The sequence below is a fragment of the Toxorhynchites rutilus genome, chromosome 2 (genome assembly GCF_029784135.1).
Source record: "Toxorhynchites rutilus septentrionalis strain SRP chromosome 2, ASM2978413v1, whole genome shotgun sequence".
Lineage (NCBI taxonomy): Eukaryota > Metazoa > Arthropoda > Insecta > Diptera > Culicidae > Toxorhynchites > Toxorhynchites rutilus.
This window is the reverse complement of record NC_073745.1, coordinates 120,653,723-120,676,012: the sequence shown is the minus strand read 5'-3', so window position 1 is coordinate 120,676,012 and position 22,290 is coordinate 120,653,723. Positions and strand designations below refer to the sequence as shown.

General features: G+C 41.1%; 1 protein-coding gene across 3 annotated transcripts in view; it reads left to right on the top strand.

The window, feature by feature from the left end:
• Positions 1-22,290, top strand: part of LOC129768557 (E3 ubiquitin-protein ligase SMURF2) — a 67,395-nt gene that overhangs the window by 38,426 nt on the left and 6,679 nt on the right. For all 3 annotated transcript variants that reach the window (XM_055770286.1, XM_055770285.1, XM_055770287.1), the window contains exons 4-12: positions 8,734-8,976; positions 18,896-19,598; positions 19,669-20,363; positions 20,422-20,876; positions 20,945-21,150; positions 21,213-21,409; positions 21,472-21,661; positions 21,727-21,926; positions 21,982-22,145. In XM_055770286.1, coding sequence (XP_055626261.1) covers positions 8,734-8,976; positions 18,896-19,598; positions 19,669-20,363; positions 20,422-20,876; positions 20,945-21,150; positions 21,213-21,409; positions 21,472-21,661; positions 21,727-21,926; positions 21,982-22,145 — 3,053 coding nt within the window. The remainder of the gene's footprint in view (positions 1-8,733; positions 8,977-18,895; positions 19,599-19,668; positions 20,364-20,421; positions 20,877-20,944; positions 21,151-21,212; positions 21,410-21,471; positions 21,662-21,726; positions 21,927-21,981; positions 22,146-22,290) is intronic.

Sequence of the window (22,290 nt, the reverse complement as noted above, 5' to 3'; positions counted from 1 at the left end):
AAACCTTCCTGGCCGTCAATCCGGGCTTGGCGATGGTTTGGGCCGGCTCATCGCGCTTCGACCACAACTTTTTTCCGCTATAGGTTGTCGTACGTGATCCATTTTTCATCACAAGTCACCATCTTCTTCAAAATGGGTCGAGTTCGTTCCGTTTCAGCAGGGCATCGCAGGCGTTGATTCGGTTTAAAAGTTTTTTTTTGCGTCAACTCGTGTGGCACCCATACATCCAGCTTTTTTTGGAATCCAATCTTCTGCAAATGGTTTCAAACGGTTTTATGGTCTATACCCAGTTCCTGGCCAATCGAGCGAGTGCTCACATGCCGGTCTACTTGAATGATTTCAATGATTTTATCGGTTTCCACGACGATTGGCCTACCAGTACGGGGTGTATCTTCGACAGCCACTACACCAGAACGAAATCGATCAAACCAACGCTGTGCTGTGCGAATCGTTACAGTATCGTGTTCAAAAACTACATGAATTTTTTCGGCCGCCTTCGTTGCAGTTTTACCTCGCAGGTAGTAAAAACGTAAAATATGGCGAATTTATTGCTTGGTGGACTCCATCTTCGACGCGCTTTAACTTGAGACTGAAAAGGACAATCACAACACTGTCAAAACGACACTTGTAGCACAGATCGTCTTTGAATAGCCGTATAGTATGACCCGATGCAATATGTACAAGACAAGTGTTGTCATATATTGACAATATACGACATTTCTTTTTCCCCAACCCAATATATGTCGGCCAAATGTAGGAAGCATGTGAGATCTTTGTTAGAAAAATATCTCAACTAAAATAGTTCCTATGATAGGGGAAAATTACATTCAGGTTATCCACTTAATTTTTAAGGTATATGCTATGTATGGTCTTTTCATGACATTGACGAGGAATGTTCCAACTTTAATGTGTGCTGTTGGAAAAAAGAGTTATATTGCTGTTTATGTTTGTACAAGTTTGTTTAGATTTAATACAATAGTGGGGACAAAATAGTTAGAAGAGACGGAATACCTACGATTTCACTATTCATTATCATCCAATATGGATTGTATCAAGTTCCATTCAATATGAATTTTAATCAAACCGACACACTGAAGCCGGAATTACACGATGCCATGAACATGATAAACACGTAACCAGTGCATGACCAATATGAAGCATGAACTTAAGCAATATTAAGCTACTTTTGCGTGGATGCCATTTTGAGAACTGAAGAGCAAATGTAAAATTTAAAATAGAGGAATCATTACACGTAACGCCTATAAAATGAGGGGTCTTTTGTGTTTTTAGTCTCTTTGAACCCCTTCACTACGGTAGTGTGTTCCCTCGGAGTGCTACCGCTGAACGGAGCACTGCGCCGAAAAGTATGCATATCGCGCTGGTGTGATCGATGCGCAGTATCATCCTGATGTAGTCTATAGGTGACGCTCGTAGCGAAAGGGTTAACCGTTTTGTTCTAATTCACACTAAAAAGAAATACGTTAAATTTAAGTCGACCAAGTTTTAAACTTTTTTTTAAACTTATAGAAAAATAAAGAATTTATACATTGACAAAAAAACCGTTCCACTCTTAATTGTCTGTAACTAAATTAGAAATCTTTCGAAATCTGATACTATGAAGAGTTGCATCTTTTATTATCCGGTGATTATGCCATCATCGGAAAATCATAATTCATTCAAATTGTTTTAGATGTTATATCACTTCGAGTTATCATAGTTGTCAAAGCGATAGAATAATAGCACCCTTGGAACTCTAGTGACATAACGGCGTAGTTATATTCTCCTTCGACTTCAAATCTTCCAAAACTGTTCGTTAAAATGGATGTAATTTCCCCGATTGAGGTCACTCGCCAGAACATTTTCAGGACCCATCAAATTCTAATGCTTTGCTAGTCCTTTATTTAGCAATGTGATAACACTCCACCGAGGCAGCAGAGCAGCAGCAGCAGCGGTTTGATATACACGATCGTATTTTCGATTCACCGTAATAGCCATTGTTGTTGGTCGTCATTTCAATTGAGTGCCGTTTTAGATCATGTGCACTAACTTTCGTAGAGTAGATGTACACAAATGGAAGACCAAGACTCGCCTTACACCGTTTCGCATCAATCATGAAAGCAGCGCTTTGCGATAAACGAGCGAACCAGGAGGAAATGGATGACTATTTATTTTCAACCAACGCGCGTATACACAATTTTCTATCAACACCGGGAGCGAAAGCGGCGAACGAACTACACACTAATTAGTAGTTAGTCAGTCTGCATTAGATTGACTCTGAACTCTGGCCGCGCTGTTGGCGCGCGAGGGTTGATGATGACGATGAAGATGATCATATTGTTAACGAAGTGTTGAGTGTTCTTTATGTATCTTTCGGTGTGATTTGCTCGAACTTGCGTTAAAGGAATAACAAAAAGAAGGAATGGTTTATGTTGGATATTCACAAAGCATTCATCTTAATATTTGACAATTTAGTCTTTCAAAAATTAATTTACAACAATATACATGAACCATTACTTGGGTGGCGAATTGAAATATACACGCGTGCAATAAATCACACGTGCACAGAATTGGAATTCATTTCCTGTCGGCATTGTTATTTGGGCTCGTTATGGATTGATTACATAGCAGCATAAGACATGCACAATTGGAATGGCATCCAGCTGTCTATTGCATTTCACCACACTATGCGTGGGTGGCGCGGCCTGCCACTGCTATTGCGTCGATGGTCTGGTGCACGATGCATAACTAGCATCCATTGGTTGTCACCACTGCGATTTATTTGATGTGTGCCTGTTTAGACAAATTGGCCACGGTTGACGATTTTCAGCATTCCTTTCTTTGTATCAATTCCTCTCGTGACACGGACCACCCGTCCGGGGACGGAGAAGGAGTGAATCAATGGGTAATCCACAACCAGTTGTGCTGCGACAGTTTAACCTACCGTAAACACCTCATATTCGGTAATAGGTTCCCACGAGGGTAGCAGTCGTAATTAGCCACTGTGTCGTGACTTGAATTGATTGTGTGAAGGAAGAGAAATCAAAGCGCGGCATAATTGTACAGTTGCGTTATAGTCACGTAATTTTAGCGAACTATCTTCTTTTTTTCCCTTTCGACGGATAGTTTGCAACGAAATTCGCGACTGCCAATAATATGGGTTCAGGTTCATTTTCGTTTTGGAAATAATTCAGTTGGATTCATCTTACAGAACCACGGTTGAAATGCGTAATATAGATTTCAGAACTCAAAAAGCCACTATGAGTTTCGCGTGTTTTGAGTTTATGGAAACAATTAAATAACCGGAATCTAGTTCCAGAAGCCTTCAAGGGGTCGATAAAACGGGGTATCTTTCCTTCGCAGAATATTTTGACTACTTTTTTCTTCACCTTCTCAATTTTTTTGTTCAGATTTCAGTTCACAACCGCAGATTCTAGATACAGATTGTAAATCCCTTTTTCGATTTCATATTCTGGATTTCGAAATACAAATTCCGCATTGTAAAAATAAAGATTTCACAACCTCGGTTTCAGATTGAACTCTAGATTCCGAGTCTGAATCGGATTGTGAAAACCAATTTCCAATCTCGATCTCTTGATTCAAAATATCTACATACTTAGACATTGGTTCTCGGATATGAATATGGAATGCGGTTTATGAAGAGAAACTACGAATTCAGTATCAGATTTCATAATAACGCTGCTTCACTTCCAAATTGACTTCCAGAACTTCCAGAGCTGGCTTCTTTGAGTTTTCCGCTACTCTAGGCCAATCAAAGAAAGCAACCGAGATGCGCAGTCTTCTCAAACTCCATATAATGATTTGTCACAAATTCCTATGATTATTGAACATACCTTACGAGGTTTGTTCATATGAAACAATATTTTTTTAATAAGGTATGCAATTTTAGATAAAACTGTCGCATCAAAAAACTTCACAATGTAAGCTTTACGATTGAAAGCTTTTTCTCGGTGTCTGTCATATATTGTGTGTGAAAATCAAGACATTTGCTTCACAGATTCACGGGAAGTTTCGTGTTTTGTGTTATGTTCGAAGAAATCTGTGACCGAAGTGTTTCGAATGATTGAGACTGCTGTTAATGAAAGAACGCACCGCGAAAGATTTCAACGCTTAAGCGTTGGCACCACTTCTTAAGAAGTGGTGAGTAGAATTTTTCGACGTAGGACTACGTCTCTCATTTCTTCAAAGTTTCAAAAACGAGACCGTTACGCCGAAGCAACAAGATTTCGAGCGATAATACCTCCTAGCCAACTGAACGCAATATTAAGACAAACACTTCATTTGAAAGATAAAATGTTTACGCGTTATATGCTTGTTACTTATTGATCAAAAAACTTGTTTCAATAGCTCAAAAATTGATTTGAAGACAAGCTATCGAAATCACGAAAATCTGTATATAAGCTGGCACCAGCTAGGAAATCCACTCAGTTATGAATGGCAGTGTTCAGAGCTTGTACTCGCTTCCAGCTAAAACACAGTGCTCTCCCTTGCCATTCCCGTTTCTATTTTGTTCCCGTTCTGAACGGAGCTTCGTTCTTGCATCGTACCGTAAATCTCACCTCTTTTTTACTCATCGCTATGCACTAACAACAAGGGTATATACAGTGGAACCCCGATTATCCGCGAGCGGATGATCCACGGTGCGGGTTATCCGCGAAAGCGAGTTCCATAGTAATTCTATAGAGCGTCCCGGAATTTGTCAGTGAGAGGTAGGCTCTCGCTCTTTTGTTTTGATCGTGGCTTTCACATTATCTGATCACTGGTGTACACGACCTTACAGATGGATAGTTTAATGATTTCTGTATTGATAAAAAATAGTTTTCATGCTGAAATATCTTTATTTCGTGTTTGCACCTCATTCTCGTTATTCGCGGTGACCTAGCCAGACTATTCCGCGGATAATCGGGGTTCTACTGTATGCAGCTGTCCCGAGCGCGCGGAGCATACAGTCTTTATACAACCACGGATCAAACAGCATTGAGGCGACCAACGTGGCAGTAGTATCGAATTGTTGCATATGAACACTGCCGCCCAACTACAATAATCCAGTAAATGATTGGAAGATCGGAACGGTATCAACGGGGAACGCCTCAGCTCTCTTCCGGCTTGATATCGCTAGTGCCACTGCTTCAAAACAACCGACAGGAATACAAAACAAAAAAACAGCAAAAGTGCCTTTTTATCGAAGATGTGGGCTTTTTGCGCGTAATCAGATGCAGATAAGCAAAATGAAAACGAATTACACGGCCCATTTGAATACTGATGTTGATGTGTGTACAGAGCCGGTTAGCGGTAAGCGGGTAGAAAATATTGAATTTTCTCTTCGTATAAAATATTTCGTATATATTTCTAGTGTACATTTTTCTTCCACCGTACACTAAGTTGATATTAGTTAGGGAATATTTTGTTTTATTATAAGATTTGTGTATAGACAATAGGCTAAGACCTAACAATCGACCAGTTCGTTCTATTTTTTTTTTCATTGAATGAATGTTTCTTCAATCCATGATTATGCTCTGCTTTTAGTTTCGCTCAAATTCGTGTGATTCGTGTATGTTTGATAAGGAGTAGAGGATATTTCACCATATCAAAGACACCGATGAAAAAAGCAGTATCAATATTGAATATTCACGAATGGTGCAATCGATCGACGACTCGAATTGGTGCGAGGTATAATTTAGCTGAGTATTTTTATTTACAACTAGCAAACTTCGTCCCGCCCAAAATTTATTTTTCGTTATCACATTCTCGTTTCCTTATTAAGCACGCGTTCATGGGTCCAATCGCAGAACTGTTCATTGATTGATCTTCTAATCTACCCTTAAAAAAGCTTTTACTATACAATTCCTAGTACTTCTGTCAAAACTCGTCATTATAATATCAGATTATTTCCAGACCCAATTCTCGTTCAAGATTTTTCAACCACTTGCAAATAACATGTTTCTCCGTTACATGGAATAAATGTTTGATACAGTATATATGATAGAAGGAAGACAGTCCTAAATCGGACAATTCCTTTCTCGAGTTTTGCTCTTATCGACACATTCGACGATCCATTTTTATTTATATAGATAGAAGAAGATATAGAAGTGCCTTTTATCACATTGCAATCCATTTTCACTTTCGAACAAAGATCAAATTCGTTAGCGCTAACATCAAATGAACTAACAACGCTTGTCACTATGTAATTGTAGAACATATGCGAATTGAATTTTCCGAAATTTACCAGGAGGGTGTGTCAGAGGAGGGAGGGTGTCATCTTCTTCTTGAATGGCACTAACGTACCCAGTGGAACTTTTACCTTCTCAACGTAGGTATTACTTGCGTTATTTTTATTAGTAATACTTATTTGAGATTTATATACCGGATACACACGCCTTGATTGTATCCTGGAGTGGCAAGTTCTAGAATACGCGTGACCACAATGCAAGTCGGAAGAATTTTTTTTGACGAAAAATCTCCCGGCCAGAACGGAAATCGAACCCGAACCCCTGACATGATAATGTGGGGCGCTAACCACTCGGCCACGGGAGCACCGGGAGGGGTGTCATACCATCATAGAAACATTTCTCGTACCTAAAAACTCTCACATCCACAATTTAGCTCCATTTGCTTGATTAGTTCTCGAGTTATGCGGAAATTTGTGTTTCATTGGTATGGCAGCCCCCTTGCCCTTATAGAGGGGGTAGGTGTGTCAAACCACCATAGAAATATTTATTGCCCCCTAAAACCTTCATACACCAAATTTGGTTCCATTTGCTTGATTAGGTATTGAGTTATGCAGAAATTTGTGTTTCTTTGGATTGTCGTCCCACCTTAAAAAGGTGGAAGGAGTGTCGAACCACGATTCAGCTCCTCTCCTCTTTAGAGAGGGGGAAGGATTGTTAAACAACCATAGAAACAATTACTGCCCCCTAAATATGCCACCATATGCCAAATTTGTTCCCGTTTGCTTGATAAGTTAATTAGTTATGCAGAATTTGGCATAAGTGGCAGCCCCCCACTTAGAGAGGAGGGAAGGGGTATCTACCCATCGTAGAAACATTTATTGCCCCCTAGCACCTCCACATGCCAAATTTGGCTCGATTTGCCTGATTAGTTCTCGTGTTATGCAGAAATTTGTGTTTCCTTTGTATGGCAGCCTCCCCTTAGAGAGGGGGGAGGAGTGTCGAACTACCATAGAATCGTTTATCGTTCCTTTAAACCTCTTTATTCCAAATTTGGTCCCATTTGCTTGATTAGTTCTTGAGTTATGCAGAAATTTATGCTTCATTTGTACGGCATGTGGGGCACCCTTTACATCAGAAAAGAATCGATTTTTGAGAGTTTTTCCTTTTGAAATCTTTTTCAAGTCTGAACAATTTAGCTAGCCAAAAAAGTGTGATGCATTGTCAAAGGGTATGGTATGGCTCTAGGGTATGGTAGTTTTTAAATTATTGATCATGATCGTTTGTCGTTCTTGATATCGTGATAAAAAAGGTTCTAAAAAAAATAAAAAAAGAACCCAAGTGTTGTGTTTTCCAGTCTGACAAAATAAGAAATCTGAACAATTAACACATTGCGGACCGCTCACGAGTTTTTTCGTGTTTTGCGTTCCGTGTGTTACGGATGGATCACGAAATAACACGTGTTTTCTACACTTGAAGGTTAAATCCTTGGTTTGCCAAGAATCTAACAAGGCCTACCGAAGGCTCGCCTTCGTCTCATCCACATCGAAGGAAACGATCTCATTCGTGGAATCCGAACAAATGAAACGTTCAAGTTTGCCCCAAAACGTGCGATCCTTAATGTGTTAATGTCTGAATAGAAGACACTGGAGTATCTTAGTTTTCTTCAAACACATTGCTAACGTAAAGGTATTTCTTCAATTTTGATTTTGAATTCGGGTATATTCAATTTCAATCAGTTGTCTAACAGTGTACTAACAGCAGCATCAACCGAATTTCAGTCCATCGGAAGCAGCCTGAAATTCAAACGTACCTAACTTAATAACCTTCCTGGTGTTAATTATGATGTGAGGAACCTTCTGATTGCTCTATCGTAAGTACTTTATGTAGACCATCTTCTCAACGATCGCTGGCTAGGTGCCAGCTTGGTGGATGGCTGAGGAGGGTATATGATTGGGCTTACCATATTTTGAGGCGGACCTAGTGAACCACTAATTAGAGATGCGCCGCCATTTAATTGGGTTTGGCTGCATCGGGCCGCAAAATAGATTCGGACTGTGTGTTGTGCTTCACTGACCACACATCGAAGGATTTGTTCGATACGACAGGGACCGGTTAGTTTGAATGACCGCAAATAGCCGATCGCCAAGCTGATGTTGTTTCAATACGATCGTTAGAAAAAGCCCATTCGATCGTTTCTCATCACCATAATAACAATAACAAAAAAAACTTCTAGTGTAAAAAAGGCGAAGAGAGTAAGTGGAGGAAAATGTAAATCGAAACGGTTCAACTTCCTGTCATTGATGATTTTTGTTGTGTTTTTTTCTATTTAGCCTAACCCCGCGACCAGTCATACTCGCGTTCAGCACAGCTGGTTTTGTTTAATTTGAGGAGAGCGAAGAAAGCTTCGCACTCGACTATCACTGCATTTGCTGAATTATTGATAAATTTTTACGATTTCCGTCGCGATCCAGCGCCAATAAATCTTCATCGGTGATGAACACTTGTTTGATAGTTCCATCTTTGTTTGTCTCTTCGATACTTTCAGGTCTACCGGATCCGTTCGCCAAAATTCGCGTCGACGGCACCGCGCAGGAATACAAGACGGATATCTGCAAAGCCTCGCTGGAGCCAAAGTGGAACACACACTATGATCTGTACCTTGGCAAAAACGACAGCATCACGATATCTATCTGGAACCAGCGTAAAGAACAGAAACGGCAGGGCTCCGGATTTCTGGGCTGCGTACGCATCATTGCCAGCTTGATCCAGCGGCTCAAAGACACGGGATGTAAGTACAAATGCAACGATCGATAAGCTTATTCGTCATGAGTGTTCATGTTATAAATCGTCTGTTAGTAAAAACATCTGAATGCATCGAGACAAATATTTGACTGTATGACTAAACAAACACTCGCGGGTTCGTAGCGTAGAAGGTGTACGGATCTGGAGGTGTGTGAAAATGCAACACGACAGACGACGATGAACAAGTTTTATATTTACAATCCACTTCACTTGTCTCGGGAGTGCTGTGAGAAACTGACCAGCGATAATTCAAAAAATTAACACGTGAGCGACCTTGAACGGCAATTGTGCACAGCTATTCTCTCCTCAGAAGGCAGACACTGGCAGAGTGTGGCTGACATTGTGGGGCCATTGAATTGTGCAAAGATGGTCTTCGCTGTGGTGCTCTACTGCATACCAATGGCCTGTTATAATTACATTAGAGAATAATTTTCCCACAAACTATACTCGTCTTGCATATATATATTTTCGCGCAATTGTTGAAACTATATTTATATTTTACGGCGAGAATGCTTTGTTATTTTCGTTTTCTTCACAAGCGTTCTGCGCAACAAACAAGAAGAGGCGCTTGTTTTGACAGCCAAGTGCCAACCATTTGATCCACGAGCAAGTGTCTCGCCGCGGCAGCTAATTTAAATCAGCAGAAGAAAGCGGCCCAATTCATCATCGGTTTACGACAAACCACCGTTAGTGGCACCACCTGTTTGATTCTTTTTCGCTGGGAACGATGCGATGACCTTGGGAATTTTAAGTTTCTTCCGGTGTTTTGTTTTTCTCTTCTAACTATTCCCTGCTTTGGCTAAGAAACATCTGTTTCTTTTTCCTGGCTTCTGTTTCATAGAATTAATTGAATTGAATTCAAAACTATTCTGGATTGAATTTGGGTATTTCGATTCTTTGGTTAGTTTCTAGTAGGGGAAATGGGGGGAATTTGGACCCCTTAGCAAATCGCCTAATATTTCTAAACCAATACGGTCTAAATAAAAAATGTCACATTTCATGTTGAGCTACACTTGTTTTCTCTCAATCAGTAGTGTTTAATCATTATATCGAACTTCAAATTACCAAATATATCATAAAATAAAAGAGATGATTTTTGGACATTAAAATTTGATGCGGGGTGATTTGGTCCAGTGTGTGTTTCATACTTATGTATATGTAAAGTATTTTGGGATAATGTTACTGTTGGTATCGCTACATCGACTGACAGGCATTACAGCCTGCGCTGACCACACCCGATGATCTGACAGGGGATTGTTGATTATTCAACAAAGCCAGGAAAAAAACAAAAGAAGTTGAACAATTCACAAAAGTCCGTTTTGTTAAAAGAAAACCACACAACATGCAAAAATTAAAATGCAATTAATTTCATTCATTGTTATCAAACTTACAGTTTCGCTGCATCAAATTGTTCCGAACAGAACTTTACTGCACAATACACGAAAAGTTTGTTTAATCAGCGGAAAAAAAAACCTTAAAACCACGATCGAAAAAAGCACATTATCTGACAATTAAAGTGCTTGCTGTGTTCATGCTACCGTTTCCCTCTACTCGTGAAATTTCATCAAAGTTTTTTTACGTTAGGTACATATGGTTCAACAAAGAAAGGTGATGACACTATAGAAAATCCAAGTTGAGCCGTACTTTTTTAGATATGGGGGTGGTCAAAATATATATATATATATATATATATATATATATATATATATATATATATATATATATATATATATATATATATATATATATATATATATATATATATATATATATATATATATATATATATATATCACGTCAATCCATCATTTCTAGTAAAAATTATTCATTCAATTTTCTGGAATCATACACATTGAGCAATATTATTTCAAAAAATAAAACTGTACACCCATGTTTTTCTTTTACGCGGGGGAAACGTACCTCGTAAGAAAACCGCGTAAAAAAGCTCCAATAATTGGAAAATCTGCGTAAACAACCACGTTAGTTTGGAAAACCGCGTTAATTGGAAAATACTTGTCCAAAACAATTGCTTTTATTGGAAAATTGCGTAAAAAAAACAGGTCACCTAAAATCCACGTAAGAATCGCAATAGGGTGCGGCACTAATTTCCGTCATAATCACTAAATTCAGTTACAAGTATTGATTACTAGTGCTGAAACGGATAGTAGTTGGGCCGGATACCGGATGCCGGATATCCGGCGCTTTATTTTCGAATACGAAATTTTGAGAAGCTGCACATGTGCATGAAACTAATAAAGGATTACATTTTAGGGAGAAATAAGATATTTTTATATAAAAATAATGAACGATGATTAAATTTTCCGTTTTAGATTGAATATACTTTGATACACATGAAACACAAATTCTGCATAACTCGAGAATTAATGAAACCAAATTTGGCAAGTGGAGGTTTTAGGGTGCAATAAATGTTTTTACTGTGGTTAGACACTCCACCCCCCTTTCTAAGAGGGAGCTGCCATACAAATGAAACACAAATTTCTGCATAACTCGAAAACTATTCAAGCAAATGGAACCTAATTTAGCATGTAAAGGTTTTTGGGGACAAGAAACGTTTCTATGGGGGTTTGACACTCCTCCCCCATCTCTATGGGGGGCTACCATACAAATGAAGCATAAATGTCTGCACAACTCAAGAACTTATCAAGCAAACAGAACCAAATTTGCCATGTGGAGGTTTTAGGAGACAAAAAACGTTCTTTAAGTGAGTTTCGCTGAATAACTCGAGAACTAATCAAGCAAATGGAATCAAACTTAGCGTATAGAGGTTTTAGGGATAGATAAACGTTTCTACGTATAAACGTAATGTTTCTTCGACACGCTTAACCTCTCTCTAAGGGGAGGCTTCCATACAAATGAAACACAAATTTCTGCATATCTCGAGAACTAATAAAGCAAACAGAACCAAATTTTGGATGTGAGGGCTTTTGAGTACGATAAATGTTTCAACGATGGTATGACACCCCTCCCTTCTCTGGAATGGAAAGGGGGCTTCATAAAAATAATACACATATTCCAACCAAACGTGACAATTCAAAAATTTTCTGGAGGAAAATGTGAAAATTCGAAAAATTCAATTCGCGTGTGTTCTAGAATTACATATTGACAAGCGTTGTTAGTCCATTTGATGTTTGCGGTAGCAAAATTGATCTTCGTTCGAAAGTAGAAATGGATTTTAATGTGATAAAACGTACTCCTATATAAATAAAAATTGATCGCCGAATGTGTTTATAAGAGCAAAGCTCGATAAAGGAATTGTCCGATTTAGGGCTGTCTTCATTTTATCATATTTTCTGTACATATTTTCATGTACATTTATTCCATGTAACGGAGAACCATGGTATTTGCAAGTGGATGAAAAGTTTTGCGCGAGAATTGTGTCTGAAAATAATCTGATATTATAATGTCGAGTTTTGGTAGAAGTACTGAAATTTTATAGTAAAAAATAATTTTAAAGGGTAGATTAGAAGATTAATTCATGAACAGTTCTGCGATTAGACCCACGAACGTGCGCTTAGTGAGAAAACGTGGATGTGATAACGAAATATAAATTTTTTGGCGGGACGAAGTTTGCCGGGTCAGCTATTTTTTTTATATGAATCGTTCATTTTTACAGGCTCAGTTACATTAGTTTAAAGGAGCCGAATTGTTAAATATATGTTTTAAAACTATACATAAATAATTTTCCTAACACTATGGTTAGTAAGGTGGAAAACCGATTACTCGCGGTTTACTCGAGCTTAGAGGGTGACATATTCTTTCAGGAAAGGGATGGGATATAAGGGAATTGTTACAATGTTGATCACACTCGATTCTTAAATCTATTCGTATATCTATTGTATATTTACATTTCTACTTATTTTACTGTTTATACCAAGGGGGCCAATCGCTTGCAATGGATGAAAAGGAGGGTATAAGGACATAGGTACAATCACACACGAAGATCGATAGCTTTAAGGAATAAGGAAAACATATATTTGGGTCATGTAATCAAGGTCTAACCGAGCCAACACATCTCTCACCGGCACATTGGGCTGTCTTCCTCGGGCCCGAAGGGAGTTTTCTAAATTCGATCTGGCGACAAGATACACCTCGCACGACCAAACAACATGCTCGATGTCGTGATAACCTTGACCACAGACGCAGAGATTGTTGCTGGCAAGATTGAAACGAAAGAGAAGCGCATCTAATGAACAGTGATTGGACATGAGTCGGGAGAAGGTGCGAATAAAGTCCCGACTCAAGTCCAGACTTTTGAACCACGGTTTGAGGCTAACCATAGGGATAATCGAGTGAAACCACCGGCCCAATTCATCTTCGTTCCATTTGCGTTGCCAGTTAGCGATGGTATTTTTACGGACTAAAGAATAAAATTCATTGAAGGCGATTTGACGCTGGTAAATGTCGCCTTCAATCGCACCTACATTTATTAATGAGTCAGCCCTCTCATTACCCGGAATTGAGCAATGAGAAGGGACCCACACAAAGGTAATGACATAACAGCGTCTGGATAAAGCACTCAAAATTTCTCGTATTCTCTCAAGGAAGTACGGCGAGTGCTTTTCCGGCCCCACTGAACGGATAGCTTCGACAGAGCTAAGACTATCCGTTACAATGTAATAGTGTTCAACAGGTCGTGAGGCGACGCTGTCCAGCGCCCAGTATATCGCTGCCAATTCAGCAATATACACTGAGCAAGGATTCTGAAGACTGTGGGAGGTGCTAAAATTTTCGTTGAACACTCCAAATCCTGTGGACTCATTCATAGAGGACCCATCAGTAAAGTACATATTATCACAATTGATACCCCCATACTTTGAATCGAAGATCGTTGGAGCGATCCTCGATCGTTGATAATCTGAATATCCATGGATATCCTGCTTCATGGACAGATCAAAATGCACAGAGGAATTGATGTAGTCAGGAAAACAAACACGGTTGGGAATATACGAAGAAGGATCAACCTGCATGGAGATGAATTCATGATATGAACTCATGAATCCGGAGTGAAAATTTAGCTCGATCAGCTGCTCAAAATTTCCGATCACCAATGGGTTCATAACCTTACACCGGATGAAGAACCGGAGAGATAATAATTTGAAGCGATCTTTTAGTGGGAGTACGCCTGCCAAAACCTCGAGACTCATGGTATGCGTTGAGGGCATACATCCCAACGCAATACGGAGACAAAGATACTGAATTCGTTCGAGTTTAATGAGGTGTGTTTTGGCAGCTGATTGAAAACAGAAACTGCCATACTCCATCACTGAGAGAATAGTTGTTCGATACAACATTATAAGATCTTCGGGATGGGTTCCCCACCAGGTGCCGGTAATTGTACGGAGAAAGTTTATTCTTTGTTGACATTTTTTACTCAGATACCTAATATGGACCCCCCAAGTACATTTGGAGTCGAACCAGACCCCGAGATACTTGAATGACATAGCATGAGTGATCGGTTTACCCAAAAGTTGAAGCTTTGGTTTTGCTGGCTTATGCTTCCTAGAAAAAACCACCATCTCTGTTTTCTCCGTGGAGAATTCGATCCCCAGCCCAATGGCCCAGGTTGAAAAATTGTTCAACGTATCTTGTAAGGGTTCTTGCAGGTCGGATTCGTTTGATCCTACGACAGACACCACTCCATCATCTGCAAGTTGTCTTAGGCTGCAATTTTGTGTAAGGCAATTGTCAATGTCGCTTACGTAGAAGTTGTACAAAAGGGGGCTTAAACATGAGCCCTGAGGGAGGCCCATGTAAGAGACCCGACTTACTGCCGAATCTCCGTGAGAAAAGTTCAAATGTTTCAAAGCAAGTTATATAACATATTATTCAATAGAGGCGGCAGACCCCGAGAGTGTAATTTGTCTGACAAAACCTCTATTGAAATAGAATCAAAGGCCCCCTTTATGTCCAAGAATACTGAAGCCATTTGTTTTTTTTTCGGCGTAAGCCATTTGAATTTCTGAAGAAAGCAACGCAAGACAATCATTCGTCCCCTTGCCCCTGCGGAACCCATATTGTGTATCTGAGAGTAAGGCATTCGTTTCAACCCAACGATCAAGGCGAAACAAGATCATTTTCTCCAACAATTTTCGTATACAAGACAGCATTGCTATTGGGCGTTACGAATTGAAGTCGGACGCGGGTTTTCCGGGTTTTTGAATAGCTATAACTCGTACTTGTCTCCAATCATCCGGAACAACATTATGCTCCAGAAACATATTGAATAAATTCAACAAGCGATGTTTGGCCACATCAGGGAGGTTTTTCAACAAGTTGAACTTAATTCTATCCGATCCTGGAGCCGAATTGTTACTTGAAAGGAGAGCAAGAGAGAATTCTACCATCGAAAACTCGGAATCAAGATCGCACCTATCTTGTGGTATATCTCGAACAATTCTTTGCACGGGAGCGAAATCGGGACAAACCTTTCGCGCAAAATTAAAAATCCATCGATGTGAATGTTCCTCGCTTTCATTCGATGAAGAGCGATTTCTCATGTTTCGACCCACTTTCCATAATTTTTTCATTGACGTTTCTCGTGACAAACCTCCCACGAAATTTCGCCAATAAGCACGTTTTTTACCTTTGATCACGTTTTTAAATTGATTTTCAAGGTCTAAATAAAGTTTGAAAATTGTCAATGGTTCCTCGTTTCCGAAAAGCTTTAAATGCATTCGATTTTTCTACATAAAGCTTTGAACATTGGCTATTCCACCATGGATTGGGAGGCCTTCGGTGAATGGTGGAACCTGGGATGGGTTTCGTTTGAGTGCGAGCCGCGCTGTCATGGATCAAACGAGAAAGGAAGTTATACTCCTCCAATGGAGGTAAACCATCTCTGGAATTGATGGCTAGAGTAATCGCGTCCGCATATTTTTTCTAGTCAATGTGTCTTGTGAGGTCATATGCCATGTTTATAGATTCAGAAGGATTCGACCCAATGGTGATGGAAATTTTGATTGGCAAGTGATCACTACCGTTGGGATCCTGGATTACATTCCACTTGCAATCTAACGATAGTGAATTCGAGCAAAGCGAGAGAGCAAGAGCACTTGGGTTAGCAGGAGGTTTAGGCACACGTGTTGTTTCCCCAGTGTTCGAAACGGTCATATTGAAGCTGTTACAAAGGTCATATATCAACAATGAACGATTGTCATCGTACGGTTCCCCCAGGCAGTTCCATGAGAGTGAAGTCTCCCAAGATCAATCGTGGCTCAAGAAGGAGTGAGCACATGTCAATAAGTTGCTGGCGGCTAACTGTAGCTCTCGGAGGCAAATACAAGCTGACAATACAGAGGTCTTTGCCTCTGATGTTTGCATGACAAGCAACAGCTTCGATCCCTCCAATAGGTGGAAGGTCAATTCGAAAAAATGAGTGGCACTTATTGATCCCCAATAGCACCCCTCCGTATCTGTCATCACGGTCCAAGCGTATAATATTAAAATCGTGGAAAGAGAGATCATCTCGCGAAGAAAGCCAAGTTTCGGACAGAGCAAAAACATCACAATTGAAGTTATGAATTAAAAATTTGAATGTATCCAATTTAGGGATAAGACTACGACAATTCCACTGTAAAACAGTGATATCTCCGACCTCTCTATTTGAAATAGACATCAAGAGAGATGATCATTGCAAGGAGGGGCCATGTTTGCATCAATTGCTGCAAAATTGTCTTTAGTACTGGAAGCATTGAGATGACAATGGTTCTGATGGAATCGGAAACATTAAAACACGTGAAGATTTGATCCACAAGGTCAGTCAACTTTATAAATCCCAATTGGGAAGTTGAGCTGGACGCAAAAAAAGGAACAGTTGGGGTTTTTGATGTCCCCTCGAGTGCTGGGTCGTTCGAAGGTGAACTATTCCCACGGAAGCCAGAAGGAACCTGATTTTGCTTGTCCGCTGCACTCGATATTTTAGGCAAGCTAACATGGGGTACCACCGATGGGACTTGTCGTTGAACTTTGGGAGTGGACACATTTTTGCGCCGGGAATTCCCTTTGAACGTAGTCAGGGAGGGCGGCACCAGCAAAAGTGACTCGTAACGAGTCGTACGGCGTAAATTTCTTTTCTACTCCTTCCTGGGTAACTTTTCCAAGTTGCGACATTCCGACATTCCAAGATTTTGACTTCCATCGAAGGAAGTCTCTTGAACCTGCCAACTCCCATACTTTGTATAGTTTTGCACGTCACACTCGTTTCAGATATAACGCCCCCAATTTCTACGTTATGGGAGGGAATAAAAACTCGATATTCGAGGATGAAATGCTTATCAGCAACAATATCGTTCGCGTCCTTTCGGTTAGTCACGACAACTCGCAGTTTGTTCGGTCTTGCTTTGCAAATTTCGGAAACAGAGGTGTATCTTTTCAGATCTGTCATAATCTGTACGACCCTCAAGGCCTTACCATTAGGTTTGGGCCAGAAAAAAACAACCCAAGGACCAGCGCCAGGCGCATCGTCCGGATAAACCCTGACACGGGGAGCGGATACAATAGGAGAGGAATTCGACGACAAGGTTTGAGTGGGGACAGTAACATCAGAGGGGGGAAGGGTTGTCGATGATTGGGTGGAAGTATTGGAGGAATCAGGGGAAAGGTTTGAAATCTTTTTTTTGGAGGGGGGCTTGGTAGTGTGAGTTGACTCGTCCCCAGAAGAAGAATCTTCGGGCATAGGAGTCCGTTTAAGGGACTTACTACACCCTGCTTGAGCAAGCGAGGGGGAGTCTGAAATGTCCATGTCTAGACCCCCATTCTCCTCCATTCTTAGAACGAACGATTATTAGCTTTACAATTTTTTTATCTCACTTGTAAAAATAAATAAAAGAAACTTAAATAAAATTAAAATAATCACATAAATTTGTTGTTCCGATATGCGCTCTGTTACCCTATTAAGGGAGACACAAAAGTCACGCGCTACGGAGACAACACAATAGCAGAAGTTATTGTTGTATTCAACTGAGCGTCAACCACGTGTTGACGATGCCGTTATGGTTATTGATGCACTACAGACGCCGATCCAGACCACTGCAGAGGCGCTGCTTCCTCGGTTCTGGCTGCTTTGGGCACTTTGGGCACTAATTCACCACAGAACACACGAGAAAAAAAACCAACTCGTTGGGGAGAAGAGAAAAAAAACTTCGAGAACAATGCTTGAGGAGTGATGAATAGCACATCCAGCTCCATCAAGTTGTTAGCGAGGAAATGAGCCGGGTCAGCTAGTAATCCATAAATATAAAAATATTAATATTAGTAAAAAATGTAACCAACCAACACATATTTTCTTCGACCAAATTTTGACGGTTTCTCTCTTCAGTTTACGATACCGGAAACGACGGAAGTAGAGTTCTACATCCAATACTATATTGATAGAGGAATTTCAATGGAATACTTGATCGAATAGTTTTCAACATGGTCATCAGAACAATCTTAGATTTATCCCTTTTTTTCTTGAAAAAAAAAACAGGGAACAGTTACAGCGACATCATTTTGTGCTCAGTCGGAATTTTGAGGGTTAAACTGCCATTATTAGCTATGATATCAAATTGCCTTTGTTCTTCAACTCCTGATATATTTTTTTATGTCATTCACCTTTGCATCGTTGTAATTCTATGTAATTAGAATTCCGATACTAGTTCATGGAATAGCAGCACCCTCAAAATCGTTTTAATTATATGTTTTTGGGAGTCCGTTGTGATTCTACCATTTGCACTTTAAGGAATACAATAAATTGAGTCAAAGAATCCAAAAAACCACATGTAAGGGAAAAATCATCTTCCTTTCAGTCGAGTTTGCTATCACACACCAGACAAACTAATATAGAATAGAACCCTAATGACATATCGATGTAAATGCTTACAATTTTACATCTCTTCTTTCTCCAGATCAACGGCTGGATCTCTGCAAGGCCTCGCTTAATGACACCGATCCAGTTAAGGGTCAAATCATAGTGTCGCTCATGTCGCGCGATGGCACAACCGGTGGCACTCCGCTGGCAATCGTTGGTCCAGCGGGTGATGTCCGTGGTCCCGATGATGACGAGGAGATTCTTAAGGATGAACTACCCGCCGGCTGGGAAGAACGGCTGACACCGAATGGCCGGGTCTATTATGTGAATCACGTCACCAAGACAACGCAATGGTCTCGTCCATCGGAACCATCAGGCCCGCTGCCACCACCGCTAAGCAATGGCAGTAGCAATAATAGCAGCGCCGACTCGATACCACCGGGACCCTCGAAATCGGCTACCAATAATAGTATCAATAGTATTCAATCCAACGACTCCGGCAGCCGAAGGCACTCGACGGAGATAATGCTGAATAGCTCCAACAACAAGGAGAACTGTAATCTGAACAAGGAGCGGTCAAAGGATGTGGACAATGGAATAATGAATGGTGGGCTGCACAGCCCGGGTGGTGGGGGTGGAGGGGCTGTTCGCAATGATGCTAAAAGCCCGGTACGAATACGCGACGAAAGTGTACTCATCACACCAAGTTCTAGCACAAGTCCATTGAGTGAAATCAATAGTCCCGTGACACCGAAGATGACGACGGAGCTCCAGTCGCCAAGAAATTCTGGATCCACTAGGTGAGAAATGGATTATTCTACTAACTTCGTGCATATTTTGTATGTTAATGATTTTGTTTAATGATTTTAGAGACCCTCAATTAATAACAGGACTACCAAACTCAATTGGTTCACTGTCAATCGATCCGTCCGCAGTGCGAACGCCTATAACGAATGGCAATATTCCAAACGCGCATTGCAATAGTTCATCTGGCACCACTAGTAATAATAGCAATAGCACAAACACTACAAACACTACAGGCAGTGGGATCAATTTTCCAGTGTTAAACAATTCCAATTCCAACGGTTCTAGCAACGGAATGGTCTCGAATGGGGTTCTGTCCATCCCGGTTGCTAGCAACGGTAGTGCCAGCAATAGCGGGGTGAACACCCCAACACACGGTGCCAATACTTCCGCTAGAGAGAATGGCAGTGCGAACAATTCCGTTGCGGTACCGCAACAACACCAAGTGCCTTCGTACCTACCAGCATCGAATAGTGTTCATAACGGGAACAGTCGTGTTTCGGATGGTCATGGAATAGAATCAACATCCGTGCCGGGTAGATCCCAGCCACAACCTCAACAGTCTACTCCACCTGGCGGAGGTGACGCAGTCAGGGAATCTTCGGCACAACGAACTCGTCGTACATCGCGTAATATGGAAGATCCCTCCTCGCGTAGACGGTCATCGCGAACGGCACGACCACCGCTCGTTATACCACCACCACAGTGCCGTGGTAGTGCGCCAGTGATAAGGCCAGCTGTTGATCTGCCCCCGGGATATGGTAAGTCGAATATTTGCCCTACTGCTCTTTTTTGCGTTAATTCAACTTTTTACCACAGAAATGCGTACAACTCAGCAAGGTCAAGTTTATTTTTATCACATACCGACCAAAATGTCCACATGGCACGACCCTCGGATACCTCGTGACTTCGACACGCAAAATATTGCACCAGAAACGTTGGGTCCGTTGCCGCATGGCTGGGAACAACGCAAGACGGCCTCTGGTCGGGTATACTTTGTCGATCACAACAACCGAACCACTCAGTTTACCGATCCTCGCCTAAATGGACACATTTTGCACATGATTCGAAAACAAGCGCAACCACCCCAACAACCCGCCACTGGAGCCAGTTCTAGTGGAACCGGCCCAAGTGGATGCTCGTCGGGGGTATCTGTAGCTGCACTTAGCTCTCTTTCCGGGGCCGGCCCACAGGTATCGAACGGAGTTCCGGGTGGTAGCCGATTAATAATGGGACCAGAAGCACATGGCCCTGCAAACAATGGATCGCCTATGGTAAGACAGACCAGAGAAATGCTCAGAAACGATACCCTATACGACAACATATGTTTCCCTTATTTCAGGATCCAACGCCCCATCGAACACCATCCAGTAACATTCCTGATTTACCACAAGGCCTGCTGGATGGCGCCGACTTACTGCCAAAATATCGGCGAGACCTGGTGGGAAAAATTCGCTCGCTCCGGGCGGAGCTGCAATCCTTACAACCCCAATCTGGTCATTGTCGTCTAGAAGTGTCTCGACATGAAATATTTGAGGAGAGCTACAGGTATGATTAGTATTTGTGTGTTTTGAATGAAGATGTAAGTTGTTCCTTAAATCACTTTCCAGACTGATCATGAAAATGCGACCGCGGGATATGCGCAAGCGATTGATGGTGAAGTTCAAGGGTGAAGAGGGGCTGGATTACGGTGGTGTGGCTCGCGAGTGGCTCCATTTGCTGTCCCGGGAGATGTTGAATCCCCAATACGGACTGTTCCAATACAGCGGCGATGATCGATATTCGCTGCAAATCAATCCCGACTCAGGTAACATTACACTAGCGTTTGTATTTCGTTCGATTGAAGATATTAAGAGGCTCGTTTTGTAGGTGTGAACCCGGATCATTTATCGTACTTCCACTTCGTTGGACGAATTCTTGGCATTGCGGTATTCCACAACCATGTGCTGGATGGAGGCTTTACGCTGCCATTTTACAAACAGCTGCTCAACAAACCGATCACGCTGAACGATATCGAAGATGTTGATCCAGATTTGCACCGGAGTTTAACGTGGATGCTGTGAGTTTCAAATCGTTTGATTTCCCAGATTTTGTACCTTATAAATCCTTTTATTTTTATGATAGAGAAAACAACATTAATGGGGTGATCGATTCGACGTTCAGCGTGGAGAACAACAGTTTCGGGGCACTGAAGGTGCACGAGTTGAAGCCAAACGGTGCGTCGTTGCAAGTTACCGAAGATAATAAACGAGAGTACGTTATGCTCTACGTGAACTACCGGTTCATGAGGGGGATCGAGCAGCAATTTTTAGCTTTATCTAAAGGTAAGTGCCTTGGTTGTGATTGCGGGGAACTATTTCTAACTGATTTTTGATACAGGATTCGGAGAACTAATACCAAGCCAACTGTTGAGGCCGTTTGATGAGCGGGAACTCGAATTGGTTATCGGAGGAATAAGCAAAATCGACGTGAATGATTGGAAAACCCACACAAGGCTGAAGCAGTGTACTCCGGAGACGTCGCAAATAATTTGGTTCTGGCAGGTTAGTTGAATGTTGATTATGTACTTCGCCGTAACCCCTAGCATTTAAGCTCATTTGCAACTTACTTTCCCGTATAATTGTACCGTGTAAGTGGCAACTTACACGGTTTTCTAATTGTACTAGTTGACCCGGCAATCTTCGTCCC